The following is a 21,687-nucleotide window of genomic DNA, read 5'->3' on the forward strand; positions in this document are numbered from 1 at the left end:
CAGTTGCTGGAGATGATGCTGTCACTTGCGATCTTGTACTGGACAGGAAGTTCAGGGAAGTCGAGCTGAGAGACTTGGAAGCAGCTGTTTGGAAATATGATGACTAAGTGCATGGGCAAAAATGTAAAGAAATACTTTGCTGGGTGTTGTATATTTGTTTGATCTGGATTCACTATTGAAGAAAAGATTTATACTGCTTTACACCCCATTCACACTGAGCGACATGGATATTGCGCGTTTTTCAGTGCGACGTTGCACATTTTATCGCGCTTCGTAGCACGTTTTTTGGGCGGGACTTCGTCGCTGCTACATTGGGCTGTAACCAATCAACAGCGATTTTGATGTGACATCATTCTTTCCTTCTATTTTGCAGTGCAAAAATTATCCTTCTGTAGCGCGATGTCGCGCAATATCGCGGGACACCATAGAGTCTATTAGAGCCGAATCGCGCGACATCCGCGTAAAAAAGGGTCATGTACGAGTGACTAGCTACAGGCGACATTGAGCTGTGAGATGTGAACAGCTCCATTGAAATGCATTGGACAAGCTACATAGAGCGATATCGCACGGAAACATGCGCGATATCGTGGCACAAATCGCGTGATAAACCGCTCAGTGTGAACATTGAATTAATGATGCATTGATGAATACAAACTTGCTTTAATTTGTGGATTTCACATCTGCCTGGAGTTCAGCTTTGATGTGTTTTTCTTATAATTGTTATATTTGATGCTAGGTTCTCATTCAGGATTGTGCGGTCTAATTATTGAGGTCCCGTCACATTCATCTATTCCAGTAAAACCAGTTGCTATGGTGAGGACTTATGTTTCAGTGTCATGGTAACGAGTCTCATTGTCCACAGCGGCCAGCGCTCGGTAACACTAGACTCGTCATCTACAGATCATCAGTGAGACAAGCGCTCTGGTCCCAATGTCTGAAGAGTCATTTCCGGAGAACTATGAGGAGGAGCAGGGCGGGTGTGTTGTGGATAGACACCCCACACAGTACTGGTGCAGAAAAGAGAGAAGACATTTCCACCCACACTTACGAATTTTACCCCCATCCTGTGGATCGAGATGCTCTTGGGCCGTTATTACCCCTAAACACAAGGAGAAACGGCACTTTGAAGATGCCGGTAAGTCCACACAAAACTGATTTTAGTGTTTGGTTAATGCTAAGGGATGAATCACCTACCGGACTCCTTTATCTCATGGAGAGGTCATTCATGAGAGCTACAGATGGGTTTCCAGGTCCATCCACCTGCCTGGGCCGCAATGGAGAAGGCTCAGGGATCCGCTATGGGGCCCCCTGGGGGCCCGGCCAGGACATCCCCCTGATGCCGTGCGGGTCGCCTGGGTCGTTGTGGCATTTCAAGCTTCCAGATGAAGGATTTTAAATCTGTATCTGTTTGTTTGCAGGTAAAGGACATTTGGTGTAACCAGTATTAGAAGTATAAATGCATCTATGAGAGTTGGAGAAATGTGCACTGCCATCAACATTCGTAGATGTCCTCCATGGAGATCTCCCCACGATCATCACTTTCCTCTCATCGAATTCCTAAGTCATGCACAATAAATCTGATTTGTGTCCTTCGTTGGTTTTATTTTTAGTCACTAACAAGGACAGCTATATTGATAGACTTGTACATAACTGAACAAATAAGTTCTGGCACAAAGAGGGCTCTTCTATAGTGTAGAGATGATATTGCTCTCCAGTGGATACCGTAGTGTTACTTCACACTGTGGCTTGCATTTTACCTCCCTCCTGTCTAATGCAAGCTGGGCTGTGAAGCAGCTTCACGCAATGTTCGCTCTGCAAAGGAGAAGCTGGTCATTGGAGGAAACGGTGGTTATATGACTTTGACAGGTTACATGACCAGGCTATGAAGCAGACGGGGCACAGTGTTCAATTGCAAAGCACACCGCTATGGCCATGCAGCTTCTTTATAAATAGAGCCCAAGGTGTTTCTTCGCTCACACCAATTAAGCCCGGTTACAGGTGGGCCTAGATGTGCTCAGTGGACTGGGATGTCCACTCAGAGATAATACTGCTACTAAAATATGTCCTATACCTGGGGGTAAAGCAAGCTAATGATGGGGCTTTTCTTGCCCAACACCCCTTAAAGTGGAGACAGGAGATATGAGGACAGAGTGGCATGAGGGCCAAACTTGCTAGTCTTTTGGTGTGCAAACCAGGATGAGTATAGATCACTGTGCTAAAAACAGATGCAGGAACACTTCGGCGCCCAAGGAGGCAAGCGCGTGATCCAAAGCGGAGCCGAGGTCAGCCAGGCAGCGCGGGAAAGAATCAGTAGGTGGAGGTTGTAAGAAAAATTAGGAATGACCGTCTCCATAATGCTGCATATGATTTCAGTCTGTTGGCCAGATTTCCAGGCAGCATTTGTATTTCCTTAAGGTAAAGTTGTGTAGTTTGATGGGCTGTTTGTTTTCAGACACTGCAGGTGATGACAGTGAAACCACACTAGCACAGAATAGGAGGAAAAAGAACTGTAACATAACTGAAATCGGAAGCTATAATTAGACTCTTCCTCCGGCATGCAGCAGATAAAATCACACAATGACTACAATGAAACAGACTGCATCCTTGAAGATTTTGATGACTGGGCCGGCAGATATAAAAGGCGCACATAAATGCAGCGCTCTTTTGATTAAGACCATTAACTGTATCTTTTTCACATGCAAGCACCTGAATTTGACTTAATATTATCCCTTCTGCAGTCCTTATACAGCAGAGATCATGCTGGAAAAAGGAGAAGCAGCACAAAGAGACAATTAGTTGTGCTGCAGTGCTCATGTACTAACAAGGGACGTGCTGATAGGAGAGCAGTGTGACAGAGAGATGAGCTCATCAGACTGCTGCTTCTTCTTCTTTCACTGTTCAGTCACAGGCTGAAGGAGAGGCTGTAAGTTACTAAAATGCAGTAGAGAAAAATCAGGTCTACTGCTCTGCTAGACAGTGCTTTGCAGAAATGTGTGGCAGAGATGTCCCAGGGCTGGAAAAAACACATGCGGTAATAACAGTGCTGACAAGCAGGTACTTTGTGGTAATTGCAAGTACACGCATTAGTCTTTAAATCAATCCCAATGCCTTTTGGATCCCCCTATCCTATGCCCAGGCTGTACACTCTGTACAGCTCTAACCTGTAGGTAAAGGTCTGTTCTAGTCAGGTACAATCATTCCTGTTTCTATGAAGAAAAGGGAAGACACTCCTTAGCGCACATGTATGTACATTCCAGCGGGTCTTGGTGGAGCAGTGGTGGTTTGAGCACACTGTCAGCTTACACACTGAAAAACTTTATTGCTGCCAATAATTACATTTTTACATGTTCTTTTACAACTATCTCACTTCTCCCAATTCTGTATTTTGAGCCACAGATGCAGTGTCTCTCCCTTCATGGTGGAGGGTAAAATGAGTCCTGCACAAAGCTTCTGAAGAGCATTCACCTAGTTGTTCCAAAAATCTGAAGAATGAATTCTGCCGAAGGTTTATTTATTCAACTTGTGATTCATTTTCTGGAAGAGCCGCAGTGCGTTATGCGTCGTTGCCTCCCAAACTGTCTCCGGAGAAAGACCTTTCACTTGGGCAATATATTCGCAGGGGATGTGGATATTCCATGGGACATTTCTTTCCTGAAGCAAACAAGAACACTGATTAAAAGCCAACTCTAAATAAAGCTTATGTGACAGTTTAGAGTAGGGACAAGCTCAGTGTCAGATCAGAGCAGTTCCAAGCCTGAGCCCAGGAGGGACATGGGACCACACGGCCAATCGGCTGCAGGAGGGGGCATTCCACCCTTCCTTAGTTGCACATAAACAAAGGGGTGGGATGCTTGTGCTCACATCATTGATGTTATATGACCACATTGACCAAATGTAGCCATGTTGCCATATAAGACCAATGACGTTACATCATCCTGCTCCTTTGCTTACATGCAACTGTGGGCAGGGAATTCCATGGCCACAGCTGATTGGGCTACAGCAGAAGGAGCTTACTTGTTTGGAGGAGCTCAGGCTCCAGAGGGTACGGTCGAAACCTGAGCTCAACCCTACTTTAGAGTGTCACTGGTTTGTTCATATATCTCAGGAACTCAATTTGAAAGACACCTTAAGCAATTCCATGTACACCCAACTACTGCAGTTATTACAAGGCCAAATAATGGTGTTACAACTTCTGTAGGTCTCTCTGTAATGCAGAACTAACAAATAATTGAGGAGTCTGGGTGTGAGACAATAATTACGGCTTTGTAGGAAAAGAAGCCAAACTATGGCATGAAAGTTTCTCACCATTGAGGACCCAAAAGATATAAGAAACCAATGGATAATTCAGACCTCCAGTGCCTACTCACTCCGGTTTTGTGTGCAGTTTGACTTAATGAGATGCGCTGGTGGAAAGCAAAAGCTAAGCCTTGAAATCTATACAAGAAATATAATGGGGGAAATTTATCAAAACTGGAGCAGACAAAATCTGGAGCAGTTGTCCATGGCAAAACCAATCAGCTTCTCTCTTCAGTTTGTTGAGTTAAGCGTTGAAAATGAAAGGTGGATGCTGATTGGTTGCCATGCACAGCTGCCCCAGATCTTGTCTGCTCCAGTTTTGATCAATTCCACTTAATGTTCCTTTGATTTGTTTCCTTTGTGAGCGAACAGTTGACAAACTCCCGTCTATATCAATACTTTTTTGGAGTCCCTTTCTATGGATGTGTTTACTCTAGGGGTGCACCCATCACTTTATTTGTTTATACTCTAGCGGAGTGTAATCCTTATCTGTATGTTTTGTTGGTGTGCATGTATGTTAGATGTCAACATTTAGACATTTTATTCTAATTGTCAAATAAACTATATATATTTTTATACTATTAGTAGTGCATATTTGGAGTAATGGTGGGATCTTTTTGAATGGGGATTTGTTTCGATATTTAATGTTCCCACCTGAGACTTGTGTTTCTCATGCTGGCAAAACATTTGGCCACCTCACTTATTACCTTGTTGACATTAGTAGGGTATTCTGGGAACACCAGATTTATTCCCCACTCTGCAGCACTCAGCTATTCATTTGGCTTTCTTAAAACATGTCTTCAGCCAAAAAATTTTTTTAGTTCTGTTCAGCCAATAAAAGGATTAGAACCTGTTTTAGATTTTTTTCACAGTCTATGTCTCTATTTTGGCCGTCACCCTCTTTATTCATCCTGCTGACCATTGTCATCAAGACTGAAAGTTGTGACAAGTACAGGAAAAGAAGGGAAACCTTCAGTGGGGACACCTGTTCCAGTGACAACTATCCAAGATGGGATTCCCTTTCATTCCCGTCATGTCTATAGGACAGGAAGTAAAGGAAAATCTCCCCAATAGGACACAGATGGCAAAATAACAGACATGGTTTTTATTACCTCCTACTCTATGTAAATCTAGAAAAAACTTTTGGCTTTAGCTATACTTCTTATCTGTGGATGCCTAAGGCCCCTTTCAGTGGTGGACCGATCAGGTCCACCTGTCATATTTTCAGATTGATCTGATCGGAATTCCAATGTTAGTCTATGGGCCGCCTGATCTAACAGACATGCGTCTGTTTACATCTGATTAATGAATACATATCTTGCTACACATGTCATTCTGAGGCTGATGAAGGGGACCCAGATTGGCCCCAGTGGCATAACAATCACCATAGCGACCCACGCGGCCGCTTTGGGGCCCCGGCCAGGACATCCCCTGATGCTGTGCGGGCCGCCTGGGTCGCTGTGGCATTTCAGGTTGCTGGCTGTCACTGGCCGGGCGTGAGGAGAAACACGCAGCCATTCACATGTGCAGCGGCGCGTACCTCCTCACAGCTGCTAAGTCGATGACAACCAGCAGCTTCGGGGGAGGTGGTCGGTGCCCGTCGTCGGCAGCGATGGAGGAGGCGGGGCCCAGCGATCAAGGAGGGAGGTCTTAGCGATGGGGAGGCGGGCCCGGCGATCAAGGAGGTGAAGGCCCAGTGACAGAGGAGGTGCGATCGTGGAGGAGAAGGAGGCAGACAAGGGATCGGCCAGGCAGGTAAGAGGGCTTGACCGCCCACCTGAGACTCTGCAGAGCTCACCATAGAGGGTCTATGGTGGGCTCTGCAGGGTCACCCTCAGGTGGGCTGTTATCAGGTGGACTTATCTAGAAATCACAGGGCTCCATACAAGATTTTGCTATGGGGTCCTGTGATTTCTAATTACGCCCCTGTATGGCCCCGAAAGCGCTAGTATATGAATGGCAATGTTCCTTCAATAAATGGACTTTTGCTAATTTTCACTCAATGCTGGTGTGCTGATGACATTCTTGAAAATTTCTGTTTACATCTGATGAGCCCTAACTCCGTCCAGGCCCGGAAAACCAAACGGAACAGAGTTCCTTTATGGCTGAACCTGATCATGATGAATTGAGGGTAATCTGATGTAAATGGACACTTCTCTGCTTATATCCAACTCCCCATAGACCTAACATGGGTCTGCTAAGGATGTCACAACAGCGACATCTGTTCTGAACTGCTTCCATCAGCAGGAGATCTGTGTAGAGATACCCTGCTAATCGGAACTGACAGGCACCCGTGTGAAAGGGGCTTTATGAAGCAGAAGAGGGCAATGATGTAGTGCAAGAGAGCAAAGCTGTACTACTCAGGGCAAAGTAACGGGTTTAATTGAACCTGACCTTATTGCTGACACTTACCTTTGCCACTTTACCCCATTTGCCTGCTGAAGCCCGAATAATAAGCCCTGAGTAAAATGAGGGTCAGTCTAAATCAGAGCTTAGACATTATTAAGGTCCTTTTCACTTATTGAACAATAATTGGGCCTGACAGTTGGTTACTCAATTATTGAACACTGCACAATGGGCGAAAGGGGACAGATCCATGTGGACCCCACACGCAGATATACTGGGTATTTCACAGGGCATCAAGGGGCAAGTGCAGCGGCACATCATCGCAGAGAAGGTTAAGTACCAGCATCAGAGGGTACAGGCTATATTACATTTTTGTTCTTAGGTTTAGATGCACTTCAAGAAGATTTTAAATGTAAAACCAAAATATAAAATTCAAATAGTGTTACAAGATGCATGTTTGTTCCAGATAACTATATACAGTATTAGTGCCTTGACCTCATCTGACATTTGTGCATTTAGCATATGCAGTCTGTATTTTCTTACCTCTCTGTTTGGCCCGAGTGCCGGTGAATCTGTCTCTAAGCAGATGTTCTCCAGCGGGATCTGTCGTATTACCTTCTCTCTCTGGAGTTCGGAAACAATGAAGCATAAAGCAATTGTAGCTTTTAATAATCACGGCTCATAATTGAAAGTGAGAGATGCAGCAAGGCTGCACTGCAGAATCAGACCTGATCACAAGCAGGCAAAGGACAGTGTTCCCAGTAATCCACAATATGTAGGCCTCCATTGCTGCTGGCTGCCTGAATTATATTCTGATACGCCAGCATGCAACAAGCATGCCATTTAGGAGAGTCAGAGCAAAGTCAGCTCTCCTGATCTACTTATTCATCCTGAGTCAATGGGGTTGGCAAAATAGGGTGTTAACTTTGCAAGGGAATCTGCACTCTGCGGGGGAAGTTTCCCTTAGCTTTGTGAATGTGGTGTAACTTCACTTTGTAACGAATACCCAATCATGTGCAAGAAAAATTTAAAAAACAGCATTTTTCCTTGAACAGCTTCCCCTCATTCACAAAACTAAGGGCGAACTTCCCCTGCTACGTGCAAATTCCCTTGCAAAGTGAACAGCCTATTTACCTTTAGTAAATCAACCCCAATGACTCAGAAAGTATTGGAGCCATTGGACTGCATGGCAGCCAGGGAACTGGCACTTGCTGAAGTTATCACGATTACTTTTGTTTACTGCTGCCATCTTTATCCTTGCTTCACTAATTAGTGTGTCACAACACCAAACAAGTATGCAGCCATTGCTGTCTTAACCACTTCAAGACCAGGTGTTTAGACCCCCTTCCTGGCCAGGCCATTTTTCAGTATTCAGCGCTGCGGTACTTTGACTGACGTTTATTCCGTCATGCAACGCTGTACTGAAATGAATTTTATACCATTTTTTAGGGACAGATAGGGCTTTCTTTTGGTGGTATTTAATGACCACTAAGGGTTTTATTTTTTACATGTCTGAGCGGAGCGCCCGCTCAGATCTAGAGAGCTCGGGCCGGCCCGGAGGTGGTTAAAGTGTATCTATACCCAAAACCTTTTTTTTTTCATTTTGGATAGAGTGGAGAAGGATTAGAATCCCTGCCAGGTTTTACTGCCACCAGGGCTGGATTTCCCACAAGGCCAACCAAGGCACGGCCTTGGGGCAGAAGGGAGTAGAGGGGCAGCAGGAGTGTGGAATTCCTATCTCCCGATGCCCGGGACATGCAGTTCCGGGTGCTGGGCGGGTAGTTGTTTTCTAAATTTAGCCCTTCTTTGGGCAAGCAGGGCTAAATGTACAGCTTGTTTTGTACAAGTGATCTTGGCAATGTCACCAAGATCACATTGAAGAACCTGGCCTTGGGGCAGCAGAGAGAGTAAATCCGGCCCTGACTGCCCCCTGGGGCTCTGTTGGAGAGATTAAATTCCTGCCTGGTAAAAATGTTGTTGCCAGGACAGGAAATAAGTGGAAATCTCTCTAACACCAACCCAGACAGAAGTAAAAATGTTTTTGTTGTTTTAAAGTAGGGAAATGTTAAAACCTCTGTCAGCTTTTTATTGTCGTCTGTTCCCTTGCTGCAGATTTTTCCTCACTTCCTGTCTGGTAAAATGTTGTCTCCAGAACAGGAAGTGAAGGAAAGTCTGTCAACATAGCCCAGGACAGTAGGGGTTCATACCTTTCCCCAGTATATCCAAAACTTAGTTACATAGTTACATAGTATTTGAGGTTGAATAAAGACATAAGTCCATCAAGTCCAACCTATTGTGTGTATGCATTTATGTTTGAGCAGGTGTGTGCGTGTGTATTAGTCCATGTGGGATTTTGCTCTTAAAATATGTTTTGGGTATAGTTGCATTTTAATGTCTAACCAGCAGCATACCTTTTCCAGGTGAATAATTCATTAAAGTCCAGTTCCAGACACAGCAGTGATGTGCTGGGTCCTCTTCCTTTTTTGGTCTTCACCAAGCAGTGTCTGGTCTTTAATTCTGCAGAAAGTGGCTATGTGAGGTGCCAGTGTTGCCCTCTGTACAGTAAATGCAGGGCACAGTGGTGACTCCCCGCAGGGGTTGGGCCCATTACGCCCTGCACTCACACTATGTTACCGGTCTCTTGAGTTAATTGGCACAGGACATCATTCAACCTAGAAGACTGAAGAGCCAGAGGCGGCTCTCTAATTAGGCGAGTTAGGCGGTCGCCTAAGGCCTCGCGCTCACGAGGGCCTCGCGGCCGATTAACTCACTTCTGAAGATTCACCGCACCTGACTCTGGCAAGTCCGTCCCTGGGCAGAGGGGAGCTGCATGTTCTTTACTACTGAACTGTGTGCTTCTTTCTGCACTCTGCGCGTTCCTTACTTCTGCACTCTGCGCGTTCCTTACTTCTGCACTCTGCGCGTTCCTTACTTCTGCACTCTGTGCGTTCCTTACTTCTGCGCTCTGTGCGTTCCTTACTTCTGCACTCTGTGCGTTCCTTACTTCTGCCCTCTGTGGGTTCCTTACTTCTGCCCTCTGCGCGTTCCTTACTTCTGCACTCTGTGCGTTCCTTACTTCTGCCCTCTGTGCGTTCCTTACTTCTGCCCTCTGTGCGTTCCTTAATTCTGCCCTTGCGCGTTCCTTAATTCTGCCCTCTGCACTTTGTGCGTTCCTTACTTCTGCACTCTGCGCGTTCCTTACTTCTGCCCTCTGTGCGTTCCTTACTTCTGACCTCTGTGCGTTCCTTACTTCTGTGCGTTACTTCTGCCCTCTGCGCGTTCCTTGTTTCTGTACTCTGCGTGTTCCTCAATTTTGCCCTCTGCGTGTTCCTCACTTTTGCCCTCTGCGTGTTCCTCACTTTTGCCCTTTGCGTGTTCCTCACTTTTGCCCCCTGCGTGTTCCTTACTTCTGCACTCTGTTTTTCTCTCAATTTTAGGGTGTCTCACCAGTCAGTCAAAAATGTCACCAGTCAGCATGACAGGACTATCGGCCTTGCAATTTATGGTAAAAATCACCACTGGGGGTTTTACTTTTTTACTATAAAATGAAAAAAGTACCGTAAATTTCACACAAAAAAAATGTGTCCCTATGTTATGTTATAAAACATTTATTCTTACCCTTATTTGTGGTAAAATATCAAAGCCGGGGTCACGTTGGCTGAATAGACACCAAACATGTCAAGCTTTAAAATTGCGCGCGCCTGCGATATCGCAGCAAACAACCACACTGAAAACTGACCATAGGCGACGCTTAAAACACTTATATTGCTCATCAGTTTAGTGTTATCGTTGATTAATGACCCTACAGTTATTGCTCTCACTCCAACGTTTGCGGTGATGTATAACATGTGCGGCACAAAAGGTGCAATTGTTGTATTTGCACGTAGGCACACCCAAAGCATATCTGCGTGTGTACGTGGGGGGCTTTAAAAAATTGTGTGTGTTTTTTTAAACTTTATTGCTATCACATAGGGGGCTAAGTAGCCCCCTATGTGATAGCCAATTTACATGACAGACCCTCTTTATGTAGACATCAGGGTTCTACAAAACCCCTAATGTCACCTAGGGACGCACCAGAGATCTGCTTCATCAGCTCCTGTAGCTGGACTGTGACACTGAAGGCAGGAAGTGATGTAATAGTCTAAAGCCGCCTCTGCTGAAGACATCCTGTAGCAAAAAAAAAAAAAAGAGTACTGCGGATAACAGCACTGGAGTGAAGTTTATAATTTCTATCATTCTAATCAAGGCAACACTGACTATGCCAGCTCACAAAAAAAAAAACGCCTAAGGCCTTGTTCATACCAAATGCAGACCAGATCCAGAGCAGGTAAAATAGGGCTTGCCGCATTTTTTTCACCTGCTCTGGATCTGATCTGGATCCGCACGCTGCGATGTGAACTGGAGGTCAAAATACCATAGGAATACATTGGACGCAGTTTTGATCCGGTCTGCACCTGCTCTGGTCTGGATCTGCTCCGCGCTTGGTGTGAACAAGGCCTAAAAAGTTCAGATTTAGCAGGATTGTACCACAATGCAACATGCTACAAAACAAATACTAATTTGTAATATAATTACAGTATTTGGTTTATTCGTCAATTTTGTCAAGTTTGCAACTTTTGGTGGGAGTAACTGGGGTAGATCTACCAACAACCATGCCGTGCTCGGGCCTTCCATAAACAATCCACTCAATGTACTGTATATCCAGTCAAGCAGGCCCTTACACTACACTCACTAATTACTAGTTGTAGGAGACTGTAGGCACACTTAGGCCCAGCACACGGTATCAGCAGTAGGAATCAGGCCTACAGAAACCTATTCCTGTATGATGAGCCCTCCCTACCATCTTGTCTCGAACTGTATTGTAATTATAATGTCTTCCCTATATTGTAAAGCGCTGCGCAAACTGTTGGCGCTATATAAATCCTGTATAACAATACTAATAATGAGAGACTTCTCACATACCTTCTGCCTGCAATGAGGTCAGCTGTGTAAGGGCAGGCCAGGCAGGGCAATGAAGCTGCTTCGGGTTTGGAAACCCCATACTATTTTGTCCCAAAGCAGATGCATGGTTTACTAATGCCATAGCTATACTAATATCTTACCTGATTATTTTTCGTAACTGCAGGGGGAAAGGAGAAGAAGTACCCGGCCTTCACACCATCCAAGGCAGCTGAAGGTCGGCCGGCAAAATTGTGTAGCAAAGCTTTCTCAATTCCTGGAATGTTTACAGGAACATGTCAATGCCGGCATTCATTAAACCATCTTTCTCGATATCTTTCATTTGATATCACTTAATTAGGCTATGCAAATATGCAAAAAATAAAATACAATGTGACTGGCAACTAGAATACTGCTGATGCCATATAATCCTCCTGTGTCAGTAGAAGTCTAATGCCAGCTGGAAGCTGTTAAAGGAGAACTATGGGGTCAGTGTTTTTCCCCATAGTTCTCCTTAGAGTAACGGAAGGACACAAACCAGCGTCCTCCCGTTACCCTAAGTTCAGTATACCGCGAGCTACAGCTTGCGGTATACTGAGACGCCGCACCTGGAGCGGATCCCGACTTAGATGACGGGATCCGCCCAGCTGCGTGAGTGACAGCTGGCTCTGCCTATCTAGAGGCAAAGCCAGCTGTACCCGCCCCCTCCCCCGTCCGTTCCGCCAGTCAGCGCTGGCAGATCGGAGCGGGGAGAGGGGAATCCAGCCCCTCCCCCTGTCACGGCAGAGAGCCGTGACAGGATCGAGAGGTGAGGGAACCCGGTATGTGTTTGCTCACCTCCCGATCTACTGAGCCGACCTGTGACAGTCTCATTGTCACAGGTCGGCTAGAACTATGAGGTGAGTGGAAATCACTCATCTCATAGTTCTCCTTTAATTCTGAACTGTGATTTCTCAGTCCAAAGAAGGACAGTGGGAGAAAATCTATTGTATTTTTGCACTGGGTTCTCTAAACACATGTGAGAGGAAAATTCAAAACTAGCTTGCACAGAAACCAACTACAGCTCTACAGCTTCCACTTAACAGTGCAGAGAAGGTGATCCTGGTCCATATAACTCTGGCTACCGTTGCTGATAATGCTTTAACCCTTTTGCTGCCAAGGACGTATGGCATACGGACCTACAAAAGTGCTTCCAGCTGGCCAGCTAAGTATGCCATACGGACCTGGCATTTACAGTTCTACTATAAGCTTTACTATACTATAGTAGAACTGTTCAGCAGACTGTCCCCTTTAAATTAATAGCTGTCATCAGCAGTGCACGGATTGAAAATCAAACCAATAGGAAAAAATTGCAGAAAATTCAAAAATGGCTTGGCCAGCTGATTTGAAAAATGTTCCGGAGGGCTTGGCAGCGAAAGGGTTAAAGGAGAACTATGAGGTGAGTGATTCAATTAAACTGTCACACATCGGCTCAATAGATCGGGAACTGATCGTGAGCGAACACATGCCGTCGCTCGCTCACTTCTCGAACATGTCCATGCAGAGAGCCGTGACTGTCACTCACGGCTCCCGCAGGGATTCCCCCCCCCTCCCTGCTCCGATCCTCCAGCGCTGACTGGCGGAATGGACGGGGGAGGGAGCGGGCACAGCTGGCTCTGCCTCTAGATAGGCAGAGCCAGCTGTCAATCACGCAGTTAGGTGTATCTCGTAAGTAATGTCGGGATCCGTCCCGGGTGCGGCGGTCTCAGTATACCGCGAGCTGTAGCTCGCGGTATACTAAGCTTTGGGTCACGGGAGGACGCTAGTTTATGTCCTCCCGTGACCCATAGGAGAACTATGGGGAAAAGCACTGACCCCATAGTTCTCCTTTAAGCTTAATGGCCCATTCACACCATTACGCTTTATGTGCACTACAAGGCAGGATCACAGTGCACTAAAAACACGATATGTGTTTCCAAACATAATGGTGTAAATAGACCCTTTGTCATATAGCTCCTATAGTGTCCTTTATGTGCACTGTTTAACATCCCCTCTTTCCCCCAAAATCACGGTAATGATAACTAGTGGGTGACTCCAATCTGCTGACTAGACAATAAAAGAGCAGCAGTATTTTAATAACTTCATCCCATTGCTCTCCACTCCTCTAAGCATGTATAGTGTTAGGCTGGCAGCACTGTGCAAAGCAATACACCAAGCTCAAAAGTGCTCTGAAATATTCAGGGATAAAAGATATAACAGTCAGTCCAAAAACAGAACGGAAACTGCAGAATCTGTAGATTTGGGACTTCTCCATCCAATAATGTTATAACTTTAAACTATTCGGTAAGTCTTACCCTGTTCTTTCAAGAATTCTATTGTTTGTCTTCCAGCTGAGCGGGAATGGACATTTCTATTAAAGTCAAAATTGAATGTTAAAAAAAAGTTAATGTTAGAAAGAAAAAACACTCAAAACCAAAAGGCAGAGAGACAAGTGTCTGTCCTTGAACCCTGTGAAAGCCACCTTGGCATTCTGCATGAATTGGCTGATGCTGATAGCAAGACATAAGTGGTCATACTTCCCTCCAACTTCTTCCTTGAAGAAGGAAAAAAAAATCAGTTTCCACTTCCACAGAGGTTTACTGTTGTACATCTAGCCCAAGCCTCCAAGTACAGATGAGCCAAAACTAATGAGGTTTGCATTTCTGGGGCTGCGAAGGAGTTCAGGTCAGGCCACCTGGTACTTTAAGACTCCTTGATACAGCCTGCTAATTGCTATGCACATCAAACATCTGATTGTAGGAAAAAGAATGACTATTATCATCAGACAACCTTCCCTTCACCCAATCTGCCTATCTCCAGTGCATGTCATAAAATGCCAACGGATTTGTAATTCTCATCATCAGCTATTTTACTTGACTGTTACTTTTACTATTACTATAACATTTTCATTTTACAAATAGATATTATGTACAGGGTGCAACCACGCCAATGGTGTCACATCTTCTAAAGAAAAAGCATAAAGAAATTGTTTGCTTTCAGACTTTCTCTCTCTAACTGAATCTCCATAGGACCTGTTTGAACAGAGCAGGTAGGGGAGGAGGGGAGAGGTATAAATTACTGTTATGTCTCATTCAGTTGTTTGTGTATACTGTAGTTTGAGCTATAGAGCTCTGTAAGCAATACAAAAAAGCAAAGCAGATAAAAGAAACTATGATGTGTTCAGTTTTTTTTAAATGGATGATTTACATTTATACTATATACTGTAGATTTAATCTTTCATTTAGAAATAGGCATATAACACATGACTCGGGACTTCCTGAGCATTATGTGTTATCTGAAGGAAGTGTACATTAGCAGTCATCTCTTTTCAGGCAATGCTGACTCTCTGAAACTTTAGACAGAGAGATTCAGGAGGGAGGGGGAGTGAAGAGGGTGGAGACACTGCTCTCACTTCTTCAATTGTGTGTGTACATTTAAGTTTCAACTTTTAAGGTCTGAAACCGGTAGGCTTTTTCTACACAAAAATATGCAAAGAAAAATGTGAAAACGAGCCTAAAAAGTATTTTTTTTTGCCTTGGACATAATAGACAAAAGAAAATATAATTCCCTTTAAGACACATTTCAGACGTCTATACTGACACAGGCAGATCCCATTGTTTTGCAAAATCCAGTTGTAGTTTTAAAACCTTCAGCTGCTCTTCTCTCTCTTTAGCAGTTGGAGTAAGCCAAGGGGTGAAGTCTAAGCCAACCTAAGGAAAAGAAAATTGACAAATGAAAAGAAATGATAAATAGAGATGGATGCTATATTAATCACAGATGAAAAAAAGGAATGCAGCCCGTCCGTTCAATAAGATGCTCATTAAAAACCGAAGTGCATTTTTATGTATGAATGACTTTACTATATCCTTAACTGACATATGGATAGTTCCAGCATGCTACTTTTGTGTAAAGCACAATGATCAATCTGCCCATGCTACAGCAGCAGGAATGCCTTGCATTTAGGGCCTCTACACCATCCGATGTGCTATGCTGGGACCGGTGCCCTATGTGTACAATTGGTTGTATTTACACTAGTGACCCTGACACTGGCGAGAACTCAGCAGCAACAGAATGTCTCAAATGTGCAGGGATAATTGTTAGGATCCAAAGCGCCTCCAGGTGGCACTGGAGCTAAGCCTGCAGTTCCTGTGCTCACTTGCAGGTGTCTCCAGGAAGCCAGGAACTGTTAGGTACCAGACCACCACTGGGTAATGCTGGAACCTGCAGCTCCAGTGCTCACCTGCGGGTGTCTCCCAGGTGCCAGTACTTAGCCATCACCTGGTGCTTCCTGGGAGGATATTTAAACCCTCCCTGCAGTCAGGATGATGGCTCAGTAGCCTGCTATCATTTCCTGTGTGTCCCGAACCCTGTTACCTGTTTAAAGTCCGGAGCCCTGTACCCTGTTTGCAGTCCTGAACCTTGTTCCCTGTGTGCAGTCCTGAACCTTGTTCCCTGTGTGCAGTCCTGAACCTTGTTCCCTGTGTGCAGTCCTGAACCTTGTTCCCTGTGTGCAGTCCTGAACCTTGTTCCCTGTGTGCAGTCCTGAACCTTGTTCCCTGTTTGAAGTCCTGAACCTTGTTCCCTCTTTTGCAGTCCTGAACCCTGTTCCCTGTTTTGCAGTCCTGAACCCTGTTTTGCAGTCCTGAACCCTGTTTGCAGTCTTGTTACCTGTTTTGCAGTCCTGTTGTTAATACAAATAAACTGTATATAAACACAAACTGCCTTGTCCGGTGTGGTCATACGTGTTTGGTCAACCTGTGTGGGTACCTGTATACGGTGTGGGGACACCTGTGCCGGTACCCCTGACAATAACACTCCATTGCATATATTATACCCACGCTGCTTGAATGAGCGAGAGAGCAACAAATATAAACCGGTAAGTCTTGAAATTCCAATGTAGAGCCGCAAATCCGACAGTTCATAAAAGGATCAGATTAATTGAAAGTTCATACCATCCAAGTACCCAGCAGAATCATCCCACACTAATCCTACAGCCTCCAGAGGGTCTAGATTGGCGTGGGATGATTTTGTTGTGTACTTGGATGGTATGAACGTTCAATAAATCTGATTCTATTATGAGCTGTCGGATGTGCGGCTCTACGTTGGAATTTCAGGATTTTGTTATGCCAGCACTTATGTTTGAAGTCTGTGCCTGAGTGGCGTGACTGGTTGGGTCGGTGTTGTCTGACTTTGGGGATTGAGCAGTGTATATTTTGAAATTCAATGACAAACCAGTATGTGTTTCAGTGCGCTGCTGTGTTCTCTCCATTACCAGGATCACTAATGGTGGTAACACTACTTGGTGCTTAGCACATGAGCATTACAATATGTACGCTTTTTCCCAAATGAAAATCACATTCATGATTAGAATTTTTGTTGTCCAGATAAGAAGCGAGAAACATTTTCCACCCTGTTCCTTAGATTTTCCTCGTCACTACAGCCAAAATGAATGTCAATTGGACCCAACAGACCATTGGAAAATCGAGCAACTGTTCAGAAAATTAAAATTTCCAATGAAACTCTCCTGTTTTATGGCCAGCTTAACAGAAAAGTGTGCTGGGGAATTTTGTACTGGTTTGTATATTGTGATAGCCATGAGTACCTTTCATTGTTTGCTAGTTTTAAGTTGACCTAAGAGGCTGCCATTCTTGCTTTGCTGAATCTGCCTGACACAAAAGTGGCCGTGTACAAGGACCATTGTGCAACCTTTTGACAATATCACACTCACTGGTTGGAGCAGATACAAACTACTGCAGGGCATAGTAGTTTATGAAAGGTATAAGAAGTTTGAGGTTGCCAGTTTTAAATACCAGTTTTGGTCAAACAGTTTAAAGGAGAACTACGAGGCGAGTGCTTTTCACTCACCTCATAGTTCTAGCCGACGTGTCACAATGAGACTGTCACAGGTCTGCTTAGTAGATCGGGAGGTGAGCGAACACATACCGGCGTTTGCTCGCCTCTCGATCCTGTCACAGCTCTCTGCCGTGACAGGGGAGGGGCTGGATTCCCCGCTCCGATCCGCCAGCGCTGACTGGGGGAACGGACGGGGGAGGGGGCGGGTACAGCTGGCTCTGCCTCTAGATAGGCAGGGCCAGCTGTCAGTCACGCAGCAGGGTGGATCCTGACATAATTGTCGGGATCCGCTTCAGCTGCGGCGTCTCAGTATACTGCGAGCTACAGCTTGCGGTATACTGAGCCTAGGGTGACGGGAGGACACTAGTTTTCGTCCTCCCGTTACCCTAAGGAGAACTATGGGGAAAAGCCTAAACCCCATAGTTCTCCTTTAAGGACCAAAGCAATTTTTGCTATGTGTGTGTTCAGATGCAATTTCCATCTTTCTCATTTATTGCACCAACTGACGGGGAGGAGGCGGGTACAGCTGGCTCTGCCTCTAGATAGGCAGAGCCAGCTGTCACTCACGCAGCTGGGCGGATCCAGACATAATTGTCGGGATCCGCTTCAGCTGCGGCGTCTCAGTATACCGCAAGCAGCAGCTTGCGGTATACTGCGGCGTCTCAGTATACCGCGAGCTACAGCTCGCGGTATACTGAGCCTAGGGTGACGGGAGGACGCTAGTTTGTGTCCTCCCGTTACCCTAAGGAGAACTATGGGGAAAAGCCTTAACCCCATAGTTCTGCTTTAAGGGTATATTTATAAAAGATTCACAGAATGAACAGCTCTGCGAACGTCTGAGTTTTAGATTCAGGGTGCTTTACAGCCGCTAGATGGCGCCAAGGAGCAAAGGAAAGTCCTATACTCCCTGGCTCCACCTGGTGGTTGCGAATTAAAAAATCAGATGATTGCAGAGCTATTCGTTCTGCGAAACGTTTCATAAATACATCCCAGTTTGGCCAAAACTAATATTTAAAACTGGCAACCTCAAACTTCTTATACCTCTCATAATCCACTGTCCTGCAGTAGTTTATATCTCTGCTCCTCCCACACTGTAGTAATGAAGGTGTCACCCCAATTTTTGTTTATTCAACACTAGGGATGCACCGATACCGGTTTTTCGGTATGGAATACGAGTACCGATACTTATTTTTCGGTACTCTTCGATACCGAGTACCGATACCGGTACTTCCGGTAGCATAGAGCCGTCTTCCCGGGCAATCAGGAAGGTTACTTGATTTGCCGGGAAGCCGACTCCATTCTTTTTGGTCGGCTGGATGCTTATTGGCCGGGAAGCCGGCTTCCCAGCCAATTGGCATCGAGGCCGGCCAAACAGATCTAACTATATGGCGACACGACCCCCACCCTGCAGGCACCTAATTCCCCTCACATAGATCCTTAGCATTCTTTAACGTACCAGTTCCTCAGCCAGCTGGGCAGACACCGCTCTTCCGAATCTGCCCATGTCTCCTGTGTGTTCAGCGCCCACGTGATCGGCCCTCAGCCTGCTACTGCGCATGCGCAGACTGCCCAGCGCTCTCATTCAGAAATCCTGTGCATGCGCAGTAGCAGGATGAGCGCCGATCACGTGAGCGCTGTGCACACAGGAGATGCAGATCTGGCCGAGGGACTGTTACGTTAAAGAATGGCCCCAGTGCTGCAAGACAGAAGTGCTGCTACTAAGCCACTGTAACATTATGGTTTTACAAGCAACTATGTAGTGCAAGGGCCTACCTGACTGCCTGAAATTGAAGACCTGCACACAGGGGCGTAACTAGAAATCACAGGGCCCCATAGCAAAATTTTGTATGGGGCCCCGTGATTGCTAGTTATGCCACTTGCAGAGCCCACCATAGACCCTCTATGGTGGGCTCTGCAAGGTCTCAGTTGCGCTGTACGTCTCTTACCTGTCACCTCCGTGGTCGCCGCCGCCGGGCCCCTGCCTCCTCTTCCGTTCCCGGGCTCCGCCTCCTTCTTTCGCCTGGCCCCGCCTCCTCTTACATCACTGGCCCCACCTGCTCTTAGATCGCTGGCCAGTGATGTGAGAGGAGGCGGGGTTGCTGTTAGGCGGGCCCCGCCTCCTTCTTTACTGCAAATGCTGGTGTAAACGGCCTATTCTGCCGCATCTGCTGGCTGTCAGTGACACAGCTCCGCAGCGGCTGTGTGGGACAACGTTCTCCTTCACAGCAGCTGCTGAGCTATGTCAGTGACAGCCAGCACCCGAGACGCCATAGCGACCCAGGCGGCCCACACGGCATCAGAGGGATGCCGGGCCCCCCTGTGCAAGGGCCCCATAGCGGCCGCCTGGGTCGCTATGGCGATTGTTACGCCACTGCCTGCACACTACATAATGGTTAATAAAACTAAAGGAGATTGTACAATTAGACTATAAGTTGTAGAGTATCGGGGACTTTACACTTTTAAAAGTGTGCCTAGTCCTCCTAGCCCTGTTACATGGAAATTCTGAAGAAAACAGTTCCCTATTAATATTATCCAATCTGCCGGGTTGTGATTCAATGTAACGCTGCCACAGTTACACTTCCTTACCTCTCCTATAGCAACCAGATCCTTTTGGTACTTTTCAAACCACAAAAGGGCGGCTTCCAAATCCTTCAAACAAATAGACAATGAAGAAGACAGATGAAGACATTCATAGAACCAAAATACAGTGGGGGGAATTTATCAAAACTGGAGCAGACAAAATCTGGAGCAGCTGTGCATGCTTCTCTCTACAGTTTGTTCAGTTAAGAATTGAAAATGAAAGAGAGAAACTGATTGGTTGCTGTGCACAGCTGCTCCAGATTTTGTCTGCTCCAGTTTTGATAAATTCCCCTCAGAGTATTTTCAGTGAGTATAATTTGAGTCTCCATTACTTTAAGCGAGCACATACTTTAAATCATTATTGCAGCGTTTTCTTTACAGTGCTCTGCTAATGCATTTTGAATCGGAGCTAAAACTGGGCTATCTCCCTGCCCCATGGGAACGTGTTGGGCCAATCACCAATCCCAAGTGTTGTCACATGGGATGGGTCACATGCAGTGGCAGACCTAAGGAACAAAGGGCCCTGGTGCAAGATATTTTTTTGTCGTTTGTCGTTTTTCGCACGTAGGCGCTCCGACGCTTGTGTATCTGGGGGCGGGGGACTTAAAAAATGTTTTCACATTTTTTAATTTTTTTTTTATGTTACTTTAATTTTTAAATACTTTTTTTCTGTACACTAACCCTATTGGTATTACATAGGGGACTAACAAGCACCCTGTGTAATAGCAGATAGGGTGTGACAGGTCCTCTTTATGGAGGCATCAGGGGTCTTTTAGACGGAGGAGAGATCAGCGGCTGAATCTCTCTCTGATCATTGGCTCAGTGGCCACTGACTCAGTGGCCACTGCGCGGGGGGGGGTACCACATGGTACAAAGGATCCGGCGGATGTTCAGACACCAGATCGATTGTAAGTTACACAGCAATCGCCTGCTGTTAAAAGCAGTACCACTTCTGCAGGGCGCAGTCTATAGACGTACTGCGGCCCGGAAGTGGTTAAAGTGACATTAAAGTCAATTTTTTCCCCCTCCCCAATTTAATTGCCAGCACTTACCTTAACTGATGTCTCCTAATCCGATCTTCTTCTTTCCTGATGTTTTCATCTGTCCCTCCAGCGGTGCAGCGGGTCTCCCATCCAGCGCCGACTCCTCTGTCCTTGCTGGCACTTCCTGTCCCACGTTGTCTGCATGCTGGTGCACGCGTCCATAGACTTACCTTGTGTCTCTCCTCGTCTCCCGGACAAAAAATCCGAACTGCGCATGCGCCCGCCCCAAGATGCTTTGCGGCCACCTGAGCAGTTTCGGATTTTTGGACGGGAGCGCGCGGCAAAGACGGGGTAAGTTTAAACCGCTGTTAAAGCGGGTTTTTTTTTTCTTCAACTTTTTGCATATATCTACTGCTTGCTACACTCATATATATGCAAAAAAGCCGGAGGGTTTAATAACCATTTAATACTCACCTGATCCCTGGAACGACCGACCAGCACAGCGCCCCGACTCTCACGCTGTCATTATATGCATACAGATCGTGCCGGTTACTATTTAAACCGGCGCGCTGTGTGCAGCTTCTGAGAAGATACGCTGTTAGCGTAGCGGGGAAGCCTGCTGCGCATTTTGCATCACTCCCGCTACTCTTATATAGTATCTTCGCAGAAGCAG

The 21,687-nt window shown here is 45.9% G+C and overlaps 1 protein-coding gene across 1 annotated transcript in view; it reads right to left on the reverse strand.

Moving 5' to 3' along the window:
• Positions 1 to 3,302: 3,302 nt before the first annotated feature.
• The window catches only part of LOC108802447 (putative deoxyribonuclease tatdn3-A), a 23,932-nt gene continuing 5,547 nt past the window's right edge, over positions 3,303 to 21,687 (reverse strand). The window contains exons 5-10 of the mRNA XM_018576223.1: positions 20,038 to 20,100; positions 15,199 to 15,308; positions 13,914 to 13,969; positions 11,745 to 11,857; positions 7,186 to 7,266; positions 3,303 to 3,651 (exon numbers count right to left, since the gene is read on the reverse strand). Of these exons, the coding sequence (XP_018431725.1) occupies positions 3,508 to 3,651; positions 7,186 to 7,266; positions 11,745 to 11,857; positions 13,914 to 13,969; positions 15,199 to 15,308; positions 20,038 to 20,100 (567 nt within the window). The 3' untranslated portion in view covers positions 3,303 to 3,507. The remainder of the gene's footprint in view (positions 3,652 to 7,185; positions 7,267 to 11,744; positions 11,858 to 13,913; positions 13,970 to 15,198; positions 15,309 to 20,037; positions 20,101 to 21,687) is intronic.

Source organism: Nanorana parkeri, unplaced genomic scaffold (genome assembly GCF_000935625.1).
Source record: "Nanorana parkeri isolate BGI_ZX_2015 unplaced genomic scaffold, ASM93562v1 scaffold1, whole genome shotgun sequence".
In the NCBI taxonomy this organism is placed as follows: domain Eukaryota; kingdom Metazoa; phylum Chordata; class Amphibia; order Anura; family Dicroglossidae; genus Nanorana; species Nanorana parkeri.